The sequence below is a fragment of the Heloderma suspectum genome, chromosome 2 (genome assembly GCF_057233095.1).
Source record: "Heloderma suspectum isolate Gila_16-S chromosome 2, 16-S_ref, whole genome shotgun sequence".
Taxonomy (NCBI): domain Eukaryota; kingdom Metazoa; phylum Chordata; class Lepidosauria; order Squamata; family Helodermatidae; genus Heloderma; species Heloderma suspectum.
The window spans coordinates 383,067,941-383,084,400 of NC_139459.1; the positions used below are offsets into that span (position 1 = coordinate 383,067,941).

The 16,460-nt window shown below is 46.4% G+C and overlaps 1 protein-coding gene across 1 annotated transcript in view; it reads left to right on the forward strand.

The window, feature by feature from the left end:
* The window catches only part of LOC146356375 (uncharacterized), a 980,383-nt gene extending 966,432 nt beyond the window's left edge, over positions 1 to 13,951 (forward strand). Inside the window, exon 2 of the mRNA XM_084841103.1 lies at positions 10,790 to 13,951. Within this exon, the coding sequence (XP_084697229.1) occupies positions 10,790 to 10,892 (103 nt within the window). The 3' untranslated portion in view covers positions 10,893 to 13,951. The remainder of the gene's footprint in view (positions 1 to 10,789) is intronic.
* Positions 13,952 to 16,460: the final 2,509 nt, after the last annotated feature.

The window sequence follows — 16,460 nt, forward strand, 5'->3', positions numbered from 1 at the left end:
CTGCTTGAGAGTCATGGCAGACCAAGATCTCCAGGGATGTTGTCACACCACAAAAGGCCTTCCTGCCAATTGTCACCAGCCAAATCTCAGCTGGCCTTGCGACTTGGAGGAGGCCTCATCAGAGCTCTAAGACAACATATGCAAGAGTCATATGGAAGAGGGCATTTTTACATGTTTAGAAGATGAGGATGGGGGTGGGACACACAACACAGGATGGATATTCTTAGAGCTTAAGAGATGACACAAGCCAATAATAGGATTCGAATCCTTTCCCCTACCTCATTAAAATTGCCGGGCCAGGCAATGGCTTCCTGCTTAATGGTGAGTTTCATGTCTGCAGATGCCTGTCTCTCCACACTCCCAATAGTCTCTCTAGCGCGAGACTCATTGGGAAACATCACCCAATTCACAATATCAAAGTCAGCTGCCAGTTCCCCAGTCTTATCCAGATGGAGTCCGCCCATGGAAGCATTCGAAAACTGGATTTCTCGTAAGGAAGTGTGAAGCTAGAATGACAGAGTAAACGCCCTGTATTTAGAAATCATGAAAATGTAGTCAATATCTTAGGCCTCATCAGTTTGAGCTGTAATTTGGCCGCAGAAGAAAAGTTTCAGAACATTTTTTTTTTACATGGGGGGAGGTGCAAACGCACATTAGTACAAAGTGCGCCTTTGCACATGACCAACATTCTCATTCAAAGTGCATCCCATCAATGAACAGGTGGCAGCCCGATCATCTCCAGAGATTTTGAAACAAAACCTGCACATTCCTATTCATAATGAAGATAAAAAGCATGTTCAGGCATGATGATAAGCCATAATGGTTAAGGAATCTCTGCTAACATTGGCGGCTTAGTGTGTCATGTGGAGGAGAAACCACATTCTCCATTGTTAGTAAGCCACCCCGACTAACCTCCCCTCTTCAGAAGTGTTAAGGGGCCCGAGATGACTAACCGAGTCATCTCGTGGGCTCCCCAGGGATTCAACAGGCTCTAGAGGGCTTCCAGGCCATGACCATAGAGTCTGTTGGGTGGGGTGCATCCACTGTGGGCATTGCTCTAACTGCCATAGGTTTTCTCTATGGCCAAGAGCCTATTTTGGACTCTGGAGAGGCCACCAGGAGCGACTGCCAGGAACCCTTTCATGCCACAGAAGATGGGATGCTCACGAAACACATCAAGAAGATAGCCAGATAACAATGGAGAGAGGATGGTTACCAAAATGAAAATAACATTGGGGGGAAAGGTCCTATTCCCCCATGGCATGCCACAGCTCAAGAGATCAAAGAATGATCACCAAATCTTAATTTCTGAAAGCACTCTTGCAGGTATCAGAGGAACTGGAGTTCCAAGCCTCCAACACCAGTGTAGAAGGCCCAGAAGGATACAAGGGTTGATGGTGGAATCATAGAATAATAGCGTTGGAAGGGGCCACTAAGACCATTGAGTCCAACCCCCTGCTCAATGCAAGAATCCAATTCAAAGAATCCCTGACAGGTGGCTGTCCAGCCTAGGGATGTATGAAAGTTCCGCCACGGATCTCGGGGAGGCTGAATGCCAGCACATTCAGCCCCCCGAAATCGGTGGTGGAACAGCCTGCCCCCCCTGCCCCCCCAGGACGAGACTTACCTTGGGCGGATCTTCCTGGCAGCAGTGGCTCCGGCAGCAGCTCCGGTGGCGAGGCGGCGGCGGTCAGTCTTCCGACCGGCTGCCACTGCCGCCATTTCCAGTAAAAAAAAAAAAAAGTGATAGACTATGTAAAGATGTAAAAAACCCGTGATAGGCTACATAAATGTTTACGTAGCCTATCACGGCTGACTTTTTTTAAAAAAACAAAAAAATGCGCGTACGCAAATGGCGGCGGCCATGGCTCCCGCCATTTGCATTCCTTATTTTGCCACGTCTTAGTCTAAGTAAACATTTACGTAGACTAAGACAGCGAAAATTAGGGGAACACAAATAGCGTAGCATCTACGCTATTTGCGTTACCCTTATTTTCGCCGTCTTAGTCTACGTAAATGTTTACGTAGACTAAGACATGCCAAAATAAGGAACGCAAATTTGCGTATGCATGTTGTTGTTGTTGTTTAAAGTCAGCCATGATAGGCTACTTAAACATTTATGTAGCCTATCACGGCTGACTACAGGGACGCAAACGGCGGCAGCTATGTGCGGCTGCTGGCGGAGCTGGCCGGTGGCTCCGCAGAATCGCTGTGGAGCACAGCTGGCCAGCCAGGATTCCTGGTGGGGAGGAACGATGCGCCTCCCCCCCTGGCGAGGATTCCATGGGGAGGGACGGAACGCCTCCCCCCAAACCATAAACATAATTCGCGAAAGGTAAATACCTTTCTTACATCCCTAGTCCAGCCTCGTCTTAAATGCCTCCAGTGTGGGAGAGCCTACCACGTCCCTAGGTCATTGGCTCCATTGTCATATTGCTCTAACTGTCAGGACCTTTTCCTGATGTTCAGCCGGAATCTGGCTTCCTGTAACTTGAGCCCATGCTTCCGTGTCCTGCATTCTGGGATGATCAAGAAGAGATCCTGGCCTTCTTCTCTGTGACAACCTTTCAAGTACTTGAAGAGTGCTATCATATCTCCCCTCAGTCTTCTCTTCTCAAGGCTAAACATGCCCAGTACTTTCAGCCTCTCCTATGAGGGCTTTGTTTCCAGTCCCCTGATGATCTTTCCTGCCCTCCCCTGAACCCTCTCCAGTTTGTCTGCATCCTTCATAAAGTGTGATGCCCAGAACTGGACGCAGTACTCCAGATGAGGCCTAACCAGTGCTGAGCAGAGAGGAATTTGTACTTCCCTCAGTGCTGTTCTGATCCACTTCGGATCACAGCGAGGCACTTCCAAAGCAGCCCACTTTGCTTCGTTATTAGGGATTCAGTCCAAAGATGTGCACAGACTTAACCAAAACCATCGAGTCCAGACAATGTTTCAAAACAAATGGTCACACTACTGCTCCATTGGGAGCAGCAGGCATTACCCCTCACATCGGGATGCATTAACCAATAGGGATGGATGGACTCCCCTCTGTTCAAGGCATAGGAGAGCTTCAAGAGCCCCCCCCGCAGCCTCTCAGCTTGCCTTGCAAGGTCAGCCAAGCGAGCTGCCCCACTCCCACCTCCACAGGGGTTAACTGCTGGAGTCCTCAGCACACATGGGCCCAGCACGCAAGCCATCGTCTCTTCGCAAGGAGGAGATGGCTAGAGAGGCTGCGGTGCTGAGGTCCAGTCCAGACCATGCCAGCTGTTAAGGGGTTACTTGACAGCCAACAGGGCAAGACGAAGACTCACTCTTGTATATGTCCCAGCCACACTTGCCATCTCCTCCTTGCAATGAGGATTAGTGAGTGTAGATGGGGTGCGTGTGGTGAGAACTTGGGGCCGTTCCCTGCTACTCAGTGGCCAGCTCTGTCACCGCCACAAGGCTTGGCAAGTGGGGTCAATGGGGCTGGGTGGGAGGGTCTGCTGGCCTCCCAGATGAAGGTGGGTGCTTGTGACATCCCTATTTACCACAGGCTGCACCCACCTGGTCATACCCCATCCTCCACAGGTTGCTTTTCTTAAGAGGACATGTAATCAGTCACATTGCTGCAAACTCCTTGTATTTGCATCAATGAGTGGGATAACACAAATGGATCCCACTGGATCTTCTACAGCAAAAGCATCACGTTCACTGCAAAGTCAAGAGACTGTATCCTTACGGTGCTTCACAAAACAACAACTAGTTCTCGATGGGTCTGGGTATTCATTTGTAAGGGATTTTTGGAGGAGGGAAACCACTTGAGCATGTAACAGTGGCAGAAAACAGGGTCTAGTGGCTGCCTGCACTGCCATGCAGGAGGAACAATTATGTGCTCTAACCCATGTTTGGTTATTTTCATCATGAGTCTTAATGGAGGTGTTGTCAAAGGAAAAGGGAATACCTCCCAGGGCTGTAGCCCTTGACGTTCTTGCCTTTCTCCTTCACCCACCATCAACATCCGCTTGGGTCGGGATGAATATGCAGCATGTAAGGCATGGGCCACAGCATGGATGCTGCTATAAGTAACGTAGCTGTCCTGAGACAGGGCTCTCTCGATCTCCTCCTGGGGCAGTGTCACCTGTTTCTTTTTCTCTCTGCAACCTGTCCAAATTTTCATGGACAAAACATGCATTGCACTGAAACACTGAAAGGTTTCATCCCAAAACCGTTCCAGAGAAGATGAGACTGGGTCATAATAGTCATATTTTGTCATTATTTTAGTCTTCATTCTGAAGGACAAAGAACCATGGAGGAAATGGAAGTAAGAAGGTGCAAGAGACAAGTTGAAGTCGATGTCCTGAAAAGCTGGTGTGATCCAGAGTTTTGCCCCAGTTGGTTTCTTTTCGAGTGTTCTTTGCATAAACATGAACGCAGAACACCCATATTGGGAGTCTGCATAGTAAACAATTACCTTCACTTCTTTCCCCAAGAAAGAAAGGTCGATCTGGAATATTTGATGCATGATATTTCGTGGTAGCCTTTTGGAGAAAGCGACACAAATCCCACTGCTGATCATCAGGGGTGTGAAGGCACTCAGGAACCGCTCCCCATTCTCAGTGTCTGGAGCAAAGAGACCGACCCACGTCCATCGGAAAAACAGAAGCAGCTGGACGATCCCTGGGTACTGAGTTTCTTCCTTCGGCGCCATGCGGTAGACAAAAGGGAACTGACTTTTGTCATTAGAAACAGGAGTAGCAATGCCGTAACTGATCTAGGGAGCAAAGTAAAGTAAGCAATGGTAGTTTAGTATCAGTTTGTTTTCTGGATGAAGGTCAAATATTTTTGGCTAACATGGAAGGAGGATTATATACTAAGGATGTATAAAAAGTACTTACCTTTCCAATCCAGTGCATCCACGGTGGGGTGGGGAGGCACTCCGTCCCTCCCCCTGGAATCGTCCCTGGACAGCTATGCTACGCAACGACTCCACTGTGACTATCACGGCAAAAGGCAGAGACGCAAATGGCGTAGCGGCCACCATTTGCGTCCCTCCCTTTTGCCATGATAGGCTACATCCTGACCCTGCATTGGGTTCCTTAAAGAGTGAATGAATGAATGAATGAATGAATGTGTAGTATCTAAATCAATGCCTGTCACTATGAAGTGGTATATGTGGAGGGGAAGTGAAAAATATCTCAAGCTTCATTTGTGGTGCAGCCCAAGAGGAACACTGTGGTCCTTTTCACACATTCAAAATGTTGTAGAATGATCCACTTCAGGAACCAGTCAATGGAGGTTAGACCTGCTCACTGCCTTGCATAAAGGAACAGAAGAGGATAGATTTAGCCCCACCCCCAACTATGTTCTAGACTCTGCTTGGGGAACACACAGGAGCCTTCTTCAAGAATTAAAGCCATGAAGGGGCCACATGAGGACAAAAGCAACCCACTTTGGGTTTTGACCTGGTTACAGGACCGAATCAGCCTGGATGGTCTATATCAAGAGAGGGAGAGGGGGAATGCCACCCTGCTAATTCTGCCCCATCTCCCATCGGCTTTGGATACCATGGACCATGGTTTCCTGCTGGATCGACTCTGTGGGAAGGGCATCAGAAGGAGTGTGTTACAGTGGTTTCAGTCCTACCTATGGGGTTGATTTGAGGGAGTAATGTTGGGTGTCCATTCTGTGACCCTTCGGCAATTGAGCTAAAGGCTTCCACAGGGCACCATCTTGTCCCCAATATTGCTCAACATCTGTATGAAGTCTGGGAGCAGTAATGAGGGGATTTGGAACAGGACGGAAGCCCTGTGGGTGAGTGGTTCCCCAGTCTAGGAGATAGGCTCATTGCCTCTTCTGGGTGGGGCTGCACTGCCCTTGAAAGATCAGGTTTGTAATCTGGGGGGAGTCCTACATCCATCGTCCCTGCAGGCCCATGTGGCCTTTGCAGCTTGGAGTGTCTTTTGCCAACTTCAGCTGGTTCGCCAGCTACTGCCCCTCCTGGATGGGGTAGCTTGTTCACCATGGTACAGGTGCTAATAACCTGAAGACTGGATTACTGCCATGCACTCTATGCGGGGCTGCCCTCAAGGCTGCTCCGAAAGCTGGCGATTGTTCAGAATTCAGGAGCTCGGCAGTTGTCGGGAGCTGACCCTCTTCAGCATGCTACCCCTTTGCTGAGGGAACTGCACAAGTTGCCTATTTGAAACCAGGTCAGATTTAAGGGGGGTTTTTTACTAGTGTACAAAGAGCTAAAAAACTTGGGACCAGGATACCTGAAAGAGTGCCATCTCCATTCCCAACCTGCCTGATGACTGTGCTCATTGGGAGGCATGGTCCTGATGGTTACTCATGGACTAATGGCCCAATTGGAGTCCACCCAGAGAAGAGCCTTCAGTGTGGTGGCCCCCTTTGTCTGGAACTCCCTGCCTCTGCAGGTCAGGCAGGCATGAACTTTTTAACATGGAGTTTTATGCTTTTATCTTATCTTGCATCTTTTAGTGTTCACCACTCCGGAATCTGTCTAGATGTGGAGTGAAATATAAATGTAAATATATAAATACAGAAATAAATACAGAAATAAATAAATGCCCTCCAGGGCTGTGCCTTCAACAGACAGATGGGGGACAGCATACATTCTGGGGCAGAATCATGGCAGTAGTCATGTGGGGGCTGCAAAATCTGCTGGGGAGGGAGGGTTCTCGTTTCGGTCAGCCACTACTGTTCCTGAAACATCTGCATAGAAGAGCCTTTTAAGACATGATTCAAGGTGCAATCCTACAGAGGTAGATGGGCACTCAGACCCCTACTGAAGTCAGAGGCAACCTCCTATAGAATGCAGGGCAGAACCAGTATATAGTAGGGGATTCCCTCTGTGGTGCACTTTGCTGTAGATGGACCTTTTCATGTGTCTTTTTGACACGTCGGGAAGGGGCAGGAACCGGGCTGGGGATCACCTATAAAGCTGTTCAGTACAGCTTCCGTGGTCTCCTGCCATCCCGGCTCCCAGGGATCCCTGGCCTCCCATCCCAGAGCTCCACCACTGCCACGACTCACCTCCAACACACTCTCTAGAGAACCATTATGCCCAGGAGGCATAGGGAATGAAGAGTGAGCGCGGAGACCAAGCAGTGCTCAGCTCCTCTATCTATGCAACTGGCCTTCTGTCCGCTCCCCATTCACACCTGTGGGATTTTGTAGATGCTTGACATGGAGGAAATGTGGAGGGAGAGGTCCGATTCACCCCCTTCAAGGATGGCCAGCAGGTGATTCTTCCTCCCGCAGCTGTAATGTGGAAGGATGCTTTCGCCCCCAGCAAGGAGTTGCAGCATGGCGTAGGAGGTGGCTCTGCCTTCGAAGTAGGACTTGTAGATGTTGTAGCCCAGGGTAATGTTGGGTAAGAGCCTGGGGTTCTGGTTGATCTCCTGAATGGCAAACATGAAGGACAGGATGTGCCAGTGCCTTGTAGTTTGCAAACTGCAAAAATAAATAAATAAATAAATGCAATACCTCGTGCTGTCGTTCTCCATTGAATGTAAACAAACCTTTCCTTCCTTCATATCCCTCTATTCTTTTTCATGCAATTTCAATCTCAGAAGAGCCAATCATCACATAATGCTTTGGACATTAATAGGGGGCAGCAAACATACCTGTGTTGCAAGGTAATCGAGAATCAATTTACCTGCTTAAAGGAAAGGTGGAGATATTTGTACCACATTCCTTGAGAGGGGTTGTTGGTAGGGATGTCAGAGAATTTCTCCACGAATCTCAGGGTGGCCGAAAGCCAGCGCATTCGGCCCCCCGAAATTGGTGGAGAAACGGTCTGTCCCCCCGCCCCCTCAGGACGGGACTTACCTTGTGCGAATGTCCCTGGCGGCGGCGGCTCCGGTGGCGGTTTGGCGGCAGTTCGGCGGCAGTGGCTGCGGCGGCTGGTCTTCCGACCGGCTGCCACCACCGCCATTTCCAAGTTTTTTTTAAAAAAAAAAAAACATGATAGGCTACGTAAAGATTAAAAAAAAAAAAAGCGATAGGCTATGTAAAGATTTACGTAGCCTATTACGGCTGAGTGGGGAAAAAAAAAACCCGCGTGTACGCAAATAGCGCTCCCCTTATTTTCGCCGTAGTCTACGTAAATGTTTACGTAGACTACATGTGCCAAAATAAGGAATGCAAATGGCGGCGCCCATGGGCGCCGCCATTTGCTTACACGCGGTGTTTTGTTTTTTTTCACTCAGCCGTGATAGGCTACGTAAACATTTACGTAGCCTATCACGGCTGACTGGAGGGATGCAAACGGTGGTGGCCACGGCCGCCGCCATTTGCGTCCTGGCAGGACAGGATTCGTGGCCGGAGGGACGGGGCGCCTCCCCCCCGGGCAGAATTTCGGGGGGAGGTACGGAGTGCCTCCCCCCCACCGCAAATCAACTTTCGGGTTCAGGTAAGTGACTTTTGTACATCCCTAATTGTTAGAAGATTTCAAGGATCAAGTATCCAGCTGTTGTCTGTCTATCTATATTGAGATAGATTCTCTCTCTCTCTCTCTCTCTCTCACACACACACACACACACACACACACGTCTTATGTTAAGGCTTATCAGTAAAACCTATCATTCCGTCATGTAGAATCATAATAGAGGTGGGGGATCATTCAGAATGGTTTCACCAATGTTATTGAACTTTAGAGGTGCCAGAAGAAGTGTTGCATTTACATGCCATGAAATTTCCAGGTCTATTGGTGAACTATTGGGAGAGAAACAGCAGTATAAAGAGAAAAAGCAAGCAAACAAACAAACAAACCCCTCTCTCTGTCCAAAGAAACTTTGAGAGTATGTATCAGAGACCTTGTTTGGATCAGAGTTTGGGGGGGGCATTTTTTTTTATGTCTGAAACAGTGATGATTTCCTATTCTCCATGTGTTGGGGATGGTAGAATACAGGGGTGGGGGGGAAGAATAACACCCTTTTCAACATGTATGCAAGTCACCTGCCGCCATTGCAGGCCTTTTTTTTCATTTTGTTTTCTGCATCATGCCATGTTTTCTAGTGTTTCAGAGGGAAATCAAAATGGCCACAGCCATTAAAAAAAAAAAAAAAAAAGTTCCCCAATTTACCAGGGATATCTCCTGGAAAAAAATGTCTGGATAAAAATTTAGTGGCTATGTACTGACCAATCCAATGATAGTAAAGTAGGCTGGGGTATTTAAAAGTACTGGGGAAGAGCAGAGGGAATTTCCAAGTAGTGCCAGAAAGAGTGAAGCAGCTGGGCCAAAGGCGAAAGGACACTGAGCTGTGGATGTGTCTGGTGGTGAAAAGAAAGTCTGATGCTGTAAGGAACAATATTGTTTAGGAACCTGGAATGTAAAATCAATGAATCAAGGTAAGCTGGAGGTGGTCAAACATGAGATGTCAAGACTGAACATTGCGATCTTGGGAATCAGTGAAGTAAAATGGACAAGGAAAAAAGGAAAGGTTCCTCCTGTGGAAGCACCAAGTCATTGCTGACCCCTAGAGGGATGCCGCTTTCACTGGCAAGCATGGGCAAATTTAATTCAGGTGACCATTATACTGTGGGCAAGAATTCCTTAGAAGAAATGGAATAGCACCCATAGCCAATAAATGGGTGGGAAAAGCAATACTGGGGTACAATCTCAAAAACGATAGAATGATCTCAGTATGAATCCAAGGCTAACCATTGAACATCACAATAATTCAAGTCCGAGGAACTATGGACGGAGGTCCGTAACATTGTTCAGTAGGCAGCAACTCAATCCATCCCAAAGAAAAAGAAATGCAAGAAAGCCAAGTGGCTGTCTGATCATGAGGCTTTACAAGTAGCTGAGGAAAGAAGGGAAGTGAGAAGCAAGGGAGAAAGGGGGAGATATATCCAACTGAATGCAGAGTTCCAGCGAATAGCAAGGAGAGACAAGAAGGCCTTCTGAAATGAACAATGCAAAGACATCAAGGACAACAATAGAATGGAAAAGACTAGAGATCTTTTCAAGAACATTGGAGATCTCAAAGGTATATCTCAGATCTTCTGTGTGCGCGTGGGGGGGGGGGCATGTGCATGCACGGGTCTGCAGGTCTGCTTCTTCCTGCCTTTATAGTTCTAAAAATTTCAAGGGATTTTACTTCTGGTTTGAGTTCAACTTCATTCTCTCCTTTCCCCCAAATTATCTTTAAATCAATTCTCTTTTAGCTTTGCAAACTTTTGTTAATGAATATCAACCACAGAGACTTAAAAGTGAATAAAATGGGGAGGGGGAGTCATAGATTAACTGTACCCTCTTATCCTTGCTGTTTCAGTGGGTATAAATAGAAATATAGCTACATAGTGCTTATAATGTTTACAGTATTTGCGTTAAGTGCTCGGTAACGTTGCCTCAAAGAAAACCTGTGTTCCACTCATTTTACTGACTGGAAATAACATCAAAGTGGAAACTGAAAATGGAGCACTCTTCAGCGCTTCTAGAAGGAATGCCATTTTTCCAGTTAGTACTCACACATTTTGTGGAAAGACGGGCATGATAAAGGACAAAGAAGGCAGGGACCTAACAGAAGCAGATGAGATTAAGAAGAGGTGGAAAGAATACACAGAAGAACTATACAGGAAAGATCTGATTATCCCTGATAGCCATTCTAGTGCGGTCACTAAACGTGAGCCGGACATCCTCAAGAGTGAAGTCAAGTGGGCCTTTGGAAGCATTACTAACAAGAAAGCTAGCGGAGATGACAGCATTCCAGCTGAGCTATTTAAAATCCTAAAACATGATGCTGTTAAAGTGCTGCACTCAATATACTAACACATTTGGAACACTCAACAGTGGCCACAAGACTGGAAAAGGTCAGTTTACATTCCAATTCCAAAGAAGGGCAACGCCAAAGAGTGTTCAAACTACCGTACAATTGCGCTCATTCACATGCTAGCAAGGTGATGCTCAAAATCCTACAAGCTAGGCTTCAGCTCTATGTGAACTGAGAACTACTGGAAATACAAGCTGGGTTTCAAAGAGGCAAAGGAACTAGAGATCAAATCGCCAACATTCGCTGGATCATGGAGAAAGCAAGAGAATTCCAGAGAAAAATGTATTTCTGCTTCATTTACTATGCTAAAGCCTTTGACTGTGTGGATCACAACAAACTCTGGCAAATTCTTAAAGAGATGGGAGTACCAGACCACCTTGGATGAATCACAGCTTGGAATTAAGATTGCCGGGAGAATTATAAACAACCTCAGATACACAGAGGATACCACCCTAATGGCAGAAAGCGAAGAGGAACTAAAGATCCTCTTGTTGAGGGTGAAAGAGGAGAGTGCAAAAGCTGGGTTGAAACTCAACAAGAAAAAATGAAGACCATGGCATTTGGCCACATCACTTCCTGGCATATAGAAGGGGAAGAAATGGAAGCAGTGACAGATTTTATTTTCTTGGGCTCCAAGATCACTGCAGACCGTGACTGTAGCCATGAAATTAAAAAGTGTTTGCTCCTTGGGAGGAAAGCTATGGCAAACCTAGACGGCATAGTAAGAAGCAGAGACATCACCTTGCCGACCAAGGTTCGTATAATCAAAGCTATGGCTTTCCCAGTAGCAACATATGGCTGTGAGAGCTGGGCTATAAGGAAGGCTGAGCGCCGAAGAATTGATGCTTTTGAACTGTGGTGCTGGAGAAGACTCTTACGAGTCCCCTGGACTGCAAGGAGTTCAAATCAGTCCATCCTAAAGGAAATCAACCCTGGCTGCTCATTAGGACAGATATTGAAGCTGAAGCTCAAATATTTTGGCCAGCTAATGCAAAGAGAAAACTCCCTGGAAAAGACCCTGATGCTGGGAAAGACTAAAGGCAAAAGGAGAAGGGGACGGCAGAGGATGAGATGGCTAGATAGCATCACCGATGCAATGAATATGGACTTGAGCATACTCCGGGAGAGAGCGGAGGACAGGACGGCCTGGCGTGCTATGGTCCTTGGGGTCATGAAGAGCCAGACATGATTTAACGACTGAACAACAACAAATGGTTTGAAGAAATGCTAATTTCAGATCTTCTGTGTGTGCGTGTGTGGGGGGGGGGCATGTGCATGCACGGGTCTGCAGGTCTGCTTCTTCCTGCCTTTATAGTTCTAAAAATTTCAAGGGATTTTACTTCTGGTTTGAGTTCAACTTCATTCTCTCCTTTCCCCCAAATTATCTTTAAATCAATTCTCTTTTAGCTTTGCAAACTTTTGTTAATGAATATCAACCACAGAGACTTAAAAGTGAATAAAATGGGGAGGGGGAGTCATAGATTAACTGTACCCTCTTATCCTTGCTGTTTCAGTGGGTATAAATAGAAATATAGCTACATAGTGCTTATAATGTTTACAGTATTTGCGTTAAGTGCTCGGTAACGTTGCCTCAAAGAAAACCTGTGTTCCACTCATTTTACTGACTGGAAATAACATCAAAGTGGAAACTGAAAATGGAGCACTCTTCAGCGCTTCTAGAAGGAATGCCATTTTTCCAGTTAGTACTCACACAACCCCCTTCATGGATCACTGCCTTGTTGTGGCGAAGGGGCTTGTGTAACTCAGTGAAGCCATAAGCTATGCCGTGCAGGGCCACCCAAGACGGACAGGTCATGGCAGAGAGTTCTGACAAAATGTGGTCCACTGGAGAAGGAAATGGCAACCCACTCCAGTATTCTTGCCAAGAAAACCCCATGGAACGTATCACAAGGCTAAAAGAGATGATGCCGGAAGATAAGCCCTTCAGGTCGGAAGGTGTCCAATATGCTACTGGGGAAGAGCAGAGGGTATTTCCAAGTAGTGCCAGAAAGAGTGAAGCGGCTGGGCCAAAGCCGAAAAGACACTCAGCTGTGGATGTGTCTGGTGGTGAAAAGAAAATCCGATGCTGTAAAGAACAATATTGTTTAGGAACCTGGAATGTCAGATCAATGAATCAAGGTAAGCTGGAGGTGGTCAAACATGAGATGGCAAGATTGAACATCGACATCTTGGGAATCAGCGAAGTAAAATGGGCAGGAATGGGCGAATTTAATTCAGGTGACCATCATATCTACTATTGTGGGCAAGAATCCCTTAGAAGAAATGGAGTAGCACTCATAGTCAACAAAAGGGTGGGAAAAGCAGTACTGGGGTACAATCTTAAAAATGATAGAATGATCTCAGTACGAATCCAAGGCAAACCATTCAACATCACAGTAATTCAAGTCTATGCCCCAACCACTGAGGCCGAAGGAGCTGAGGTTGATCATTTCTATGAAGACCTACAACACTTTCTAGAACTAACACCAAAAAAAGATGTCCTCTTCATCATAGGGGATTGGAATGCTAAGGTAGGAAGTCAAGAAATCACCGGGATAACAGGCAGGCATGGCCTTGGTGTACAAAATGAAGCAGGACAAAAGCTAATAGAGTTTTGCCAAGAGAACATGCTGATCATAGCAAACACTCTTTTCCAACAGCACAACAGGCGACTCTACACACGGACATCACCAGATGGTCAATATCAAAATCAGATTGATTATGTCCTTTGCAGCCAAAGATGGAGAAGCTCCATACAGTCAGTCAAAACAAGACCTGGAGCTGACTGTGGCTCAGATCATGAGCTGCTTCTTGCAAAATTTCGGCTTAAATTGAAGAACGTCGGGAAAACCACTAAACCGTTCAGGTATGACCTAAATCATATCCCTGATGAATATACAGTGGAGGTGAGGAATAGATTTCAGGGATTAGACCTGATAGACAGAGTGCCTGAGGAACTATGGATGGAGGTCCGTAACATTGTTCAGGAGGCAGCAACTCAATCCATCCCAAAGAAAAAGAAATGCAAGAAAGCCAAGTGGCTGTCTGATGAGGCTTTATATGTAGCTCACGAAAGAAGGGAAGCGAAAAGCAAGGGAGAAAGGGGAAGATATACCCAAATGAATGCAGAGTTCCAGAGAATAGCAAGGAGAGACAAGAAGGCCTTCTTAAATGAACAATGCAAAGAAATCGAGGAAAACAACAGAATGGGAAAGACTAGAGATCTCTTCAAGAAAATTGGAGATCTCAAGGGAACGTTTTGTGCAAAGACGGGCATGATAAAGGACAAAGAAGGCAGGGACCTAACAGAAGCAGATGAGATTAAGAAGAGGTGGCAAGAATACACAGAAGAACTATACAGGAAAGATCTGAATGTCCCTGATAGCCATGATAGTGCGGTCACTGAACTTGAGCCGGACATCCTAGAGAGTGAAGTGGGCCTTAGGAAGCATTAGTAACAACAAAGCTAGCGGAGATGACAGTCTTCCAGCCGAGCTATTTAAAATCCTAAAAGATGATGCTCTTAAAGTGCTGCATTCAATATGCCAACAAATCTGGAACACTCAACAGTGGCCACAAGACTGGAAAAGGTCAGTTTACATTCCAATTCCAAAGAAGGGCAACGCCAAAGAGTGTTCAAACTACCACACAATTGCGCTCATTTCACATGCCAGCAAGGTGATGCTCAAAATCCTACAAGATAGGCTTCAGCGGTATGCGAACCGAGAACTACTGGAAGTACAAGCTGGGTTTCGAAGAGGCAGAGGAACTAGAGATCAAATTGCCAACATTCGCTGCATCATGGAGAAAGCAAGAGAATTCCAGAAAAACATCTATTTCTGCTTCATTGACTACGCTAAAGCCTTTGATTGTGTGGATCACAACAAACTGTGGCAAATTCTTAAAGTGATGGGAGTACCAGACCACCTTACCTGTCTCCTGAGAAACCTGTACGAGGGTCAAGAAGCAACAGTAAGAACCAGACATGGAACAACCGATTGGTTCAAAATTGGGAAAGGAGTACGACAAGGCTGCGTATTGTCACCCTGCTTATTTAACTTATATGCAGAGTACATCATGAGAAATGCCGGGTTGGATGAATCAGAGGTCAGAATTAAGATTGCTGGGAGAATTATCAACAACCTCCGATATGCAGACGATACCACCCTAATGGCAGAAAGCGAAGAGGATCTCAAGAGCCTCTTGTTGAGGGTGAAAGAGGAGAGTGCAAAAGCTGGGTTGAAACTCAACATTAAAAAAACTAAGATCATGGCATCTGGCCCTATCACTTCCTGGCATATAGAAGGGGAAGAAATGGAAGCAGTGACAGATTTTACTTTCTTGGGCTCCAAGATCACCGCAGATGGTGACTGTAGCCATGAAATTAAAAGATGCTTGCTCCTTGGGAGGAAAGCTATGGCCAACCTAGACAGCATAGTAAGAAGCAGAGACATCACCTTGCCGACAAAGGTCCATCTAATCAAAGCTATGGTTTTCCCAGTAGTAATGTATGGCTGTGAGAGCTGGACTATAAGGAAGGCTGAGCGCCGAAGAATTGATGCTTTCGAACTGTGGTGCTGGAGAAGATTACGAGTCCCCTGGACTGCAGTCCATCCTAAAGGAAATCAACCCTGAGTGCTCATTGGAAGGACAGATAATGAAGCTGAAGCTCCAATATTTTGGCCACCTAATGCGAAGAGAAAACTCTCTGGAAAAGACCCTGATGCTGGGAAAGACTGAAGGCAAAAGGTGAAGGGGACGGCAGAGGATGAGATGGCTAGATAGCATCACGGATGCAATGAATATGAACTTGAGCACGCTCCGGGAGAGAGCGCAGGACAGGAAGGCCTGGCGTGCTATGGTCCATGGGGTCACGAAGAGTCGGACACGACTGAACAACTGAACAACAACAACAACTCACACAACCTGTAGAACCTTGAAAGGAGGGTTACAGACACTTGCTTTTGCCATCTTAGCTCACTGCAGAGAGTATATTCAAAAAGCACAGACCTTCAGCTCAGCCTGGTGCCCCCGAATGCTCAATCTGCCCCCCCAGCACCCCCCCCCTACTTGAAGGATCCTCTATTCCCATATACACTTGTCCAGACCCTGAGATCAGCTTTAGCCATCTGACTGCAGAAGCCCACACCAAAGGAAGCAAGGTTGGTGGCTCAAAAGACCAGGGCCTTTTCTCCTGTGGCATTCCAGTTGTGGAGGAGAAAATTGGGTGAACCCTATTCTCTTATAACCAGAGGTTGGGCGGTTAGTAGATTCTATTACTTATATGGAGAAAATGCCTCAACTGACCAGTCTGAATCTTCATAGTGTAGGAGACATGTATCTGATGATGGTCTGTGGCAATTTTGAAATAGAACTAGTCAGAACTTAGTTTTTTCTAGGATGTTAAATTTTGATAGGAGAGCTCCAGCAGATTGACAGATTTTGTCTGTTGTTTTTTCCCACTTCAGTTACATGGGTACTTTGGAGGATCATTTCTCCTGTCTGTACAGTGAAAACAGTCTGCAAAACAGTTTGTCATCTTTGGTAAGTAAGAAAGTGTAGAATATACTATGCCTCAGAAAACTATTAGGCATGTCTAGGTTTTTACCCCATTTTAAGCTGGCATTCAATTAAAAAAGCATTTCCACACCATCCACTCAGCCATTCTGGAATACTAACCAGTCCTTAATA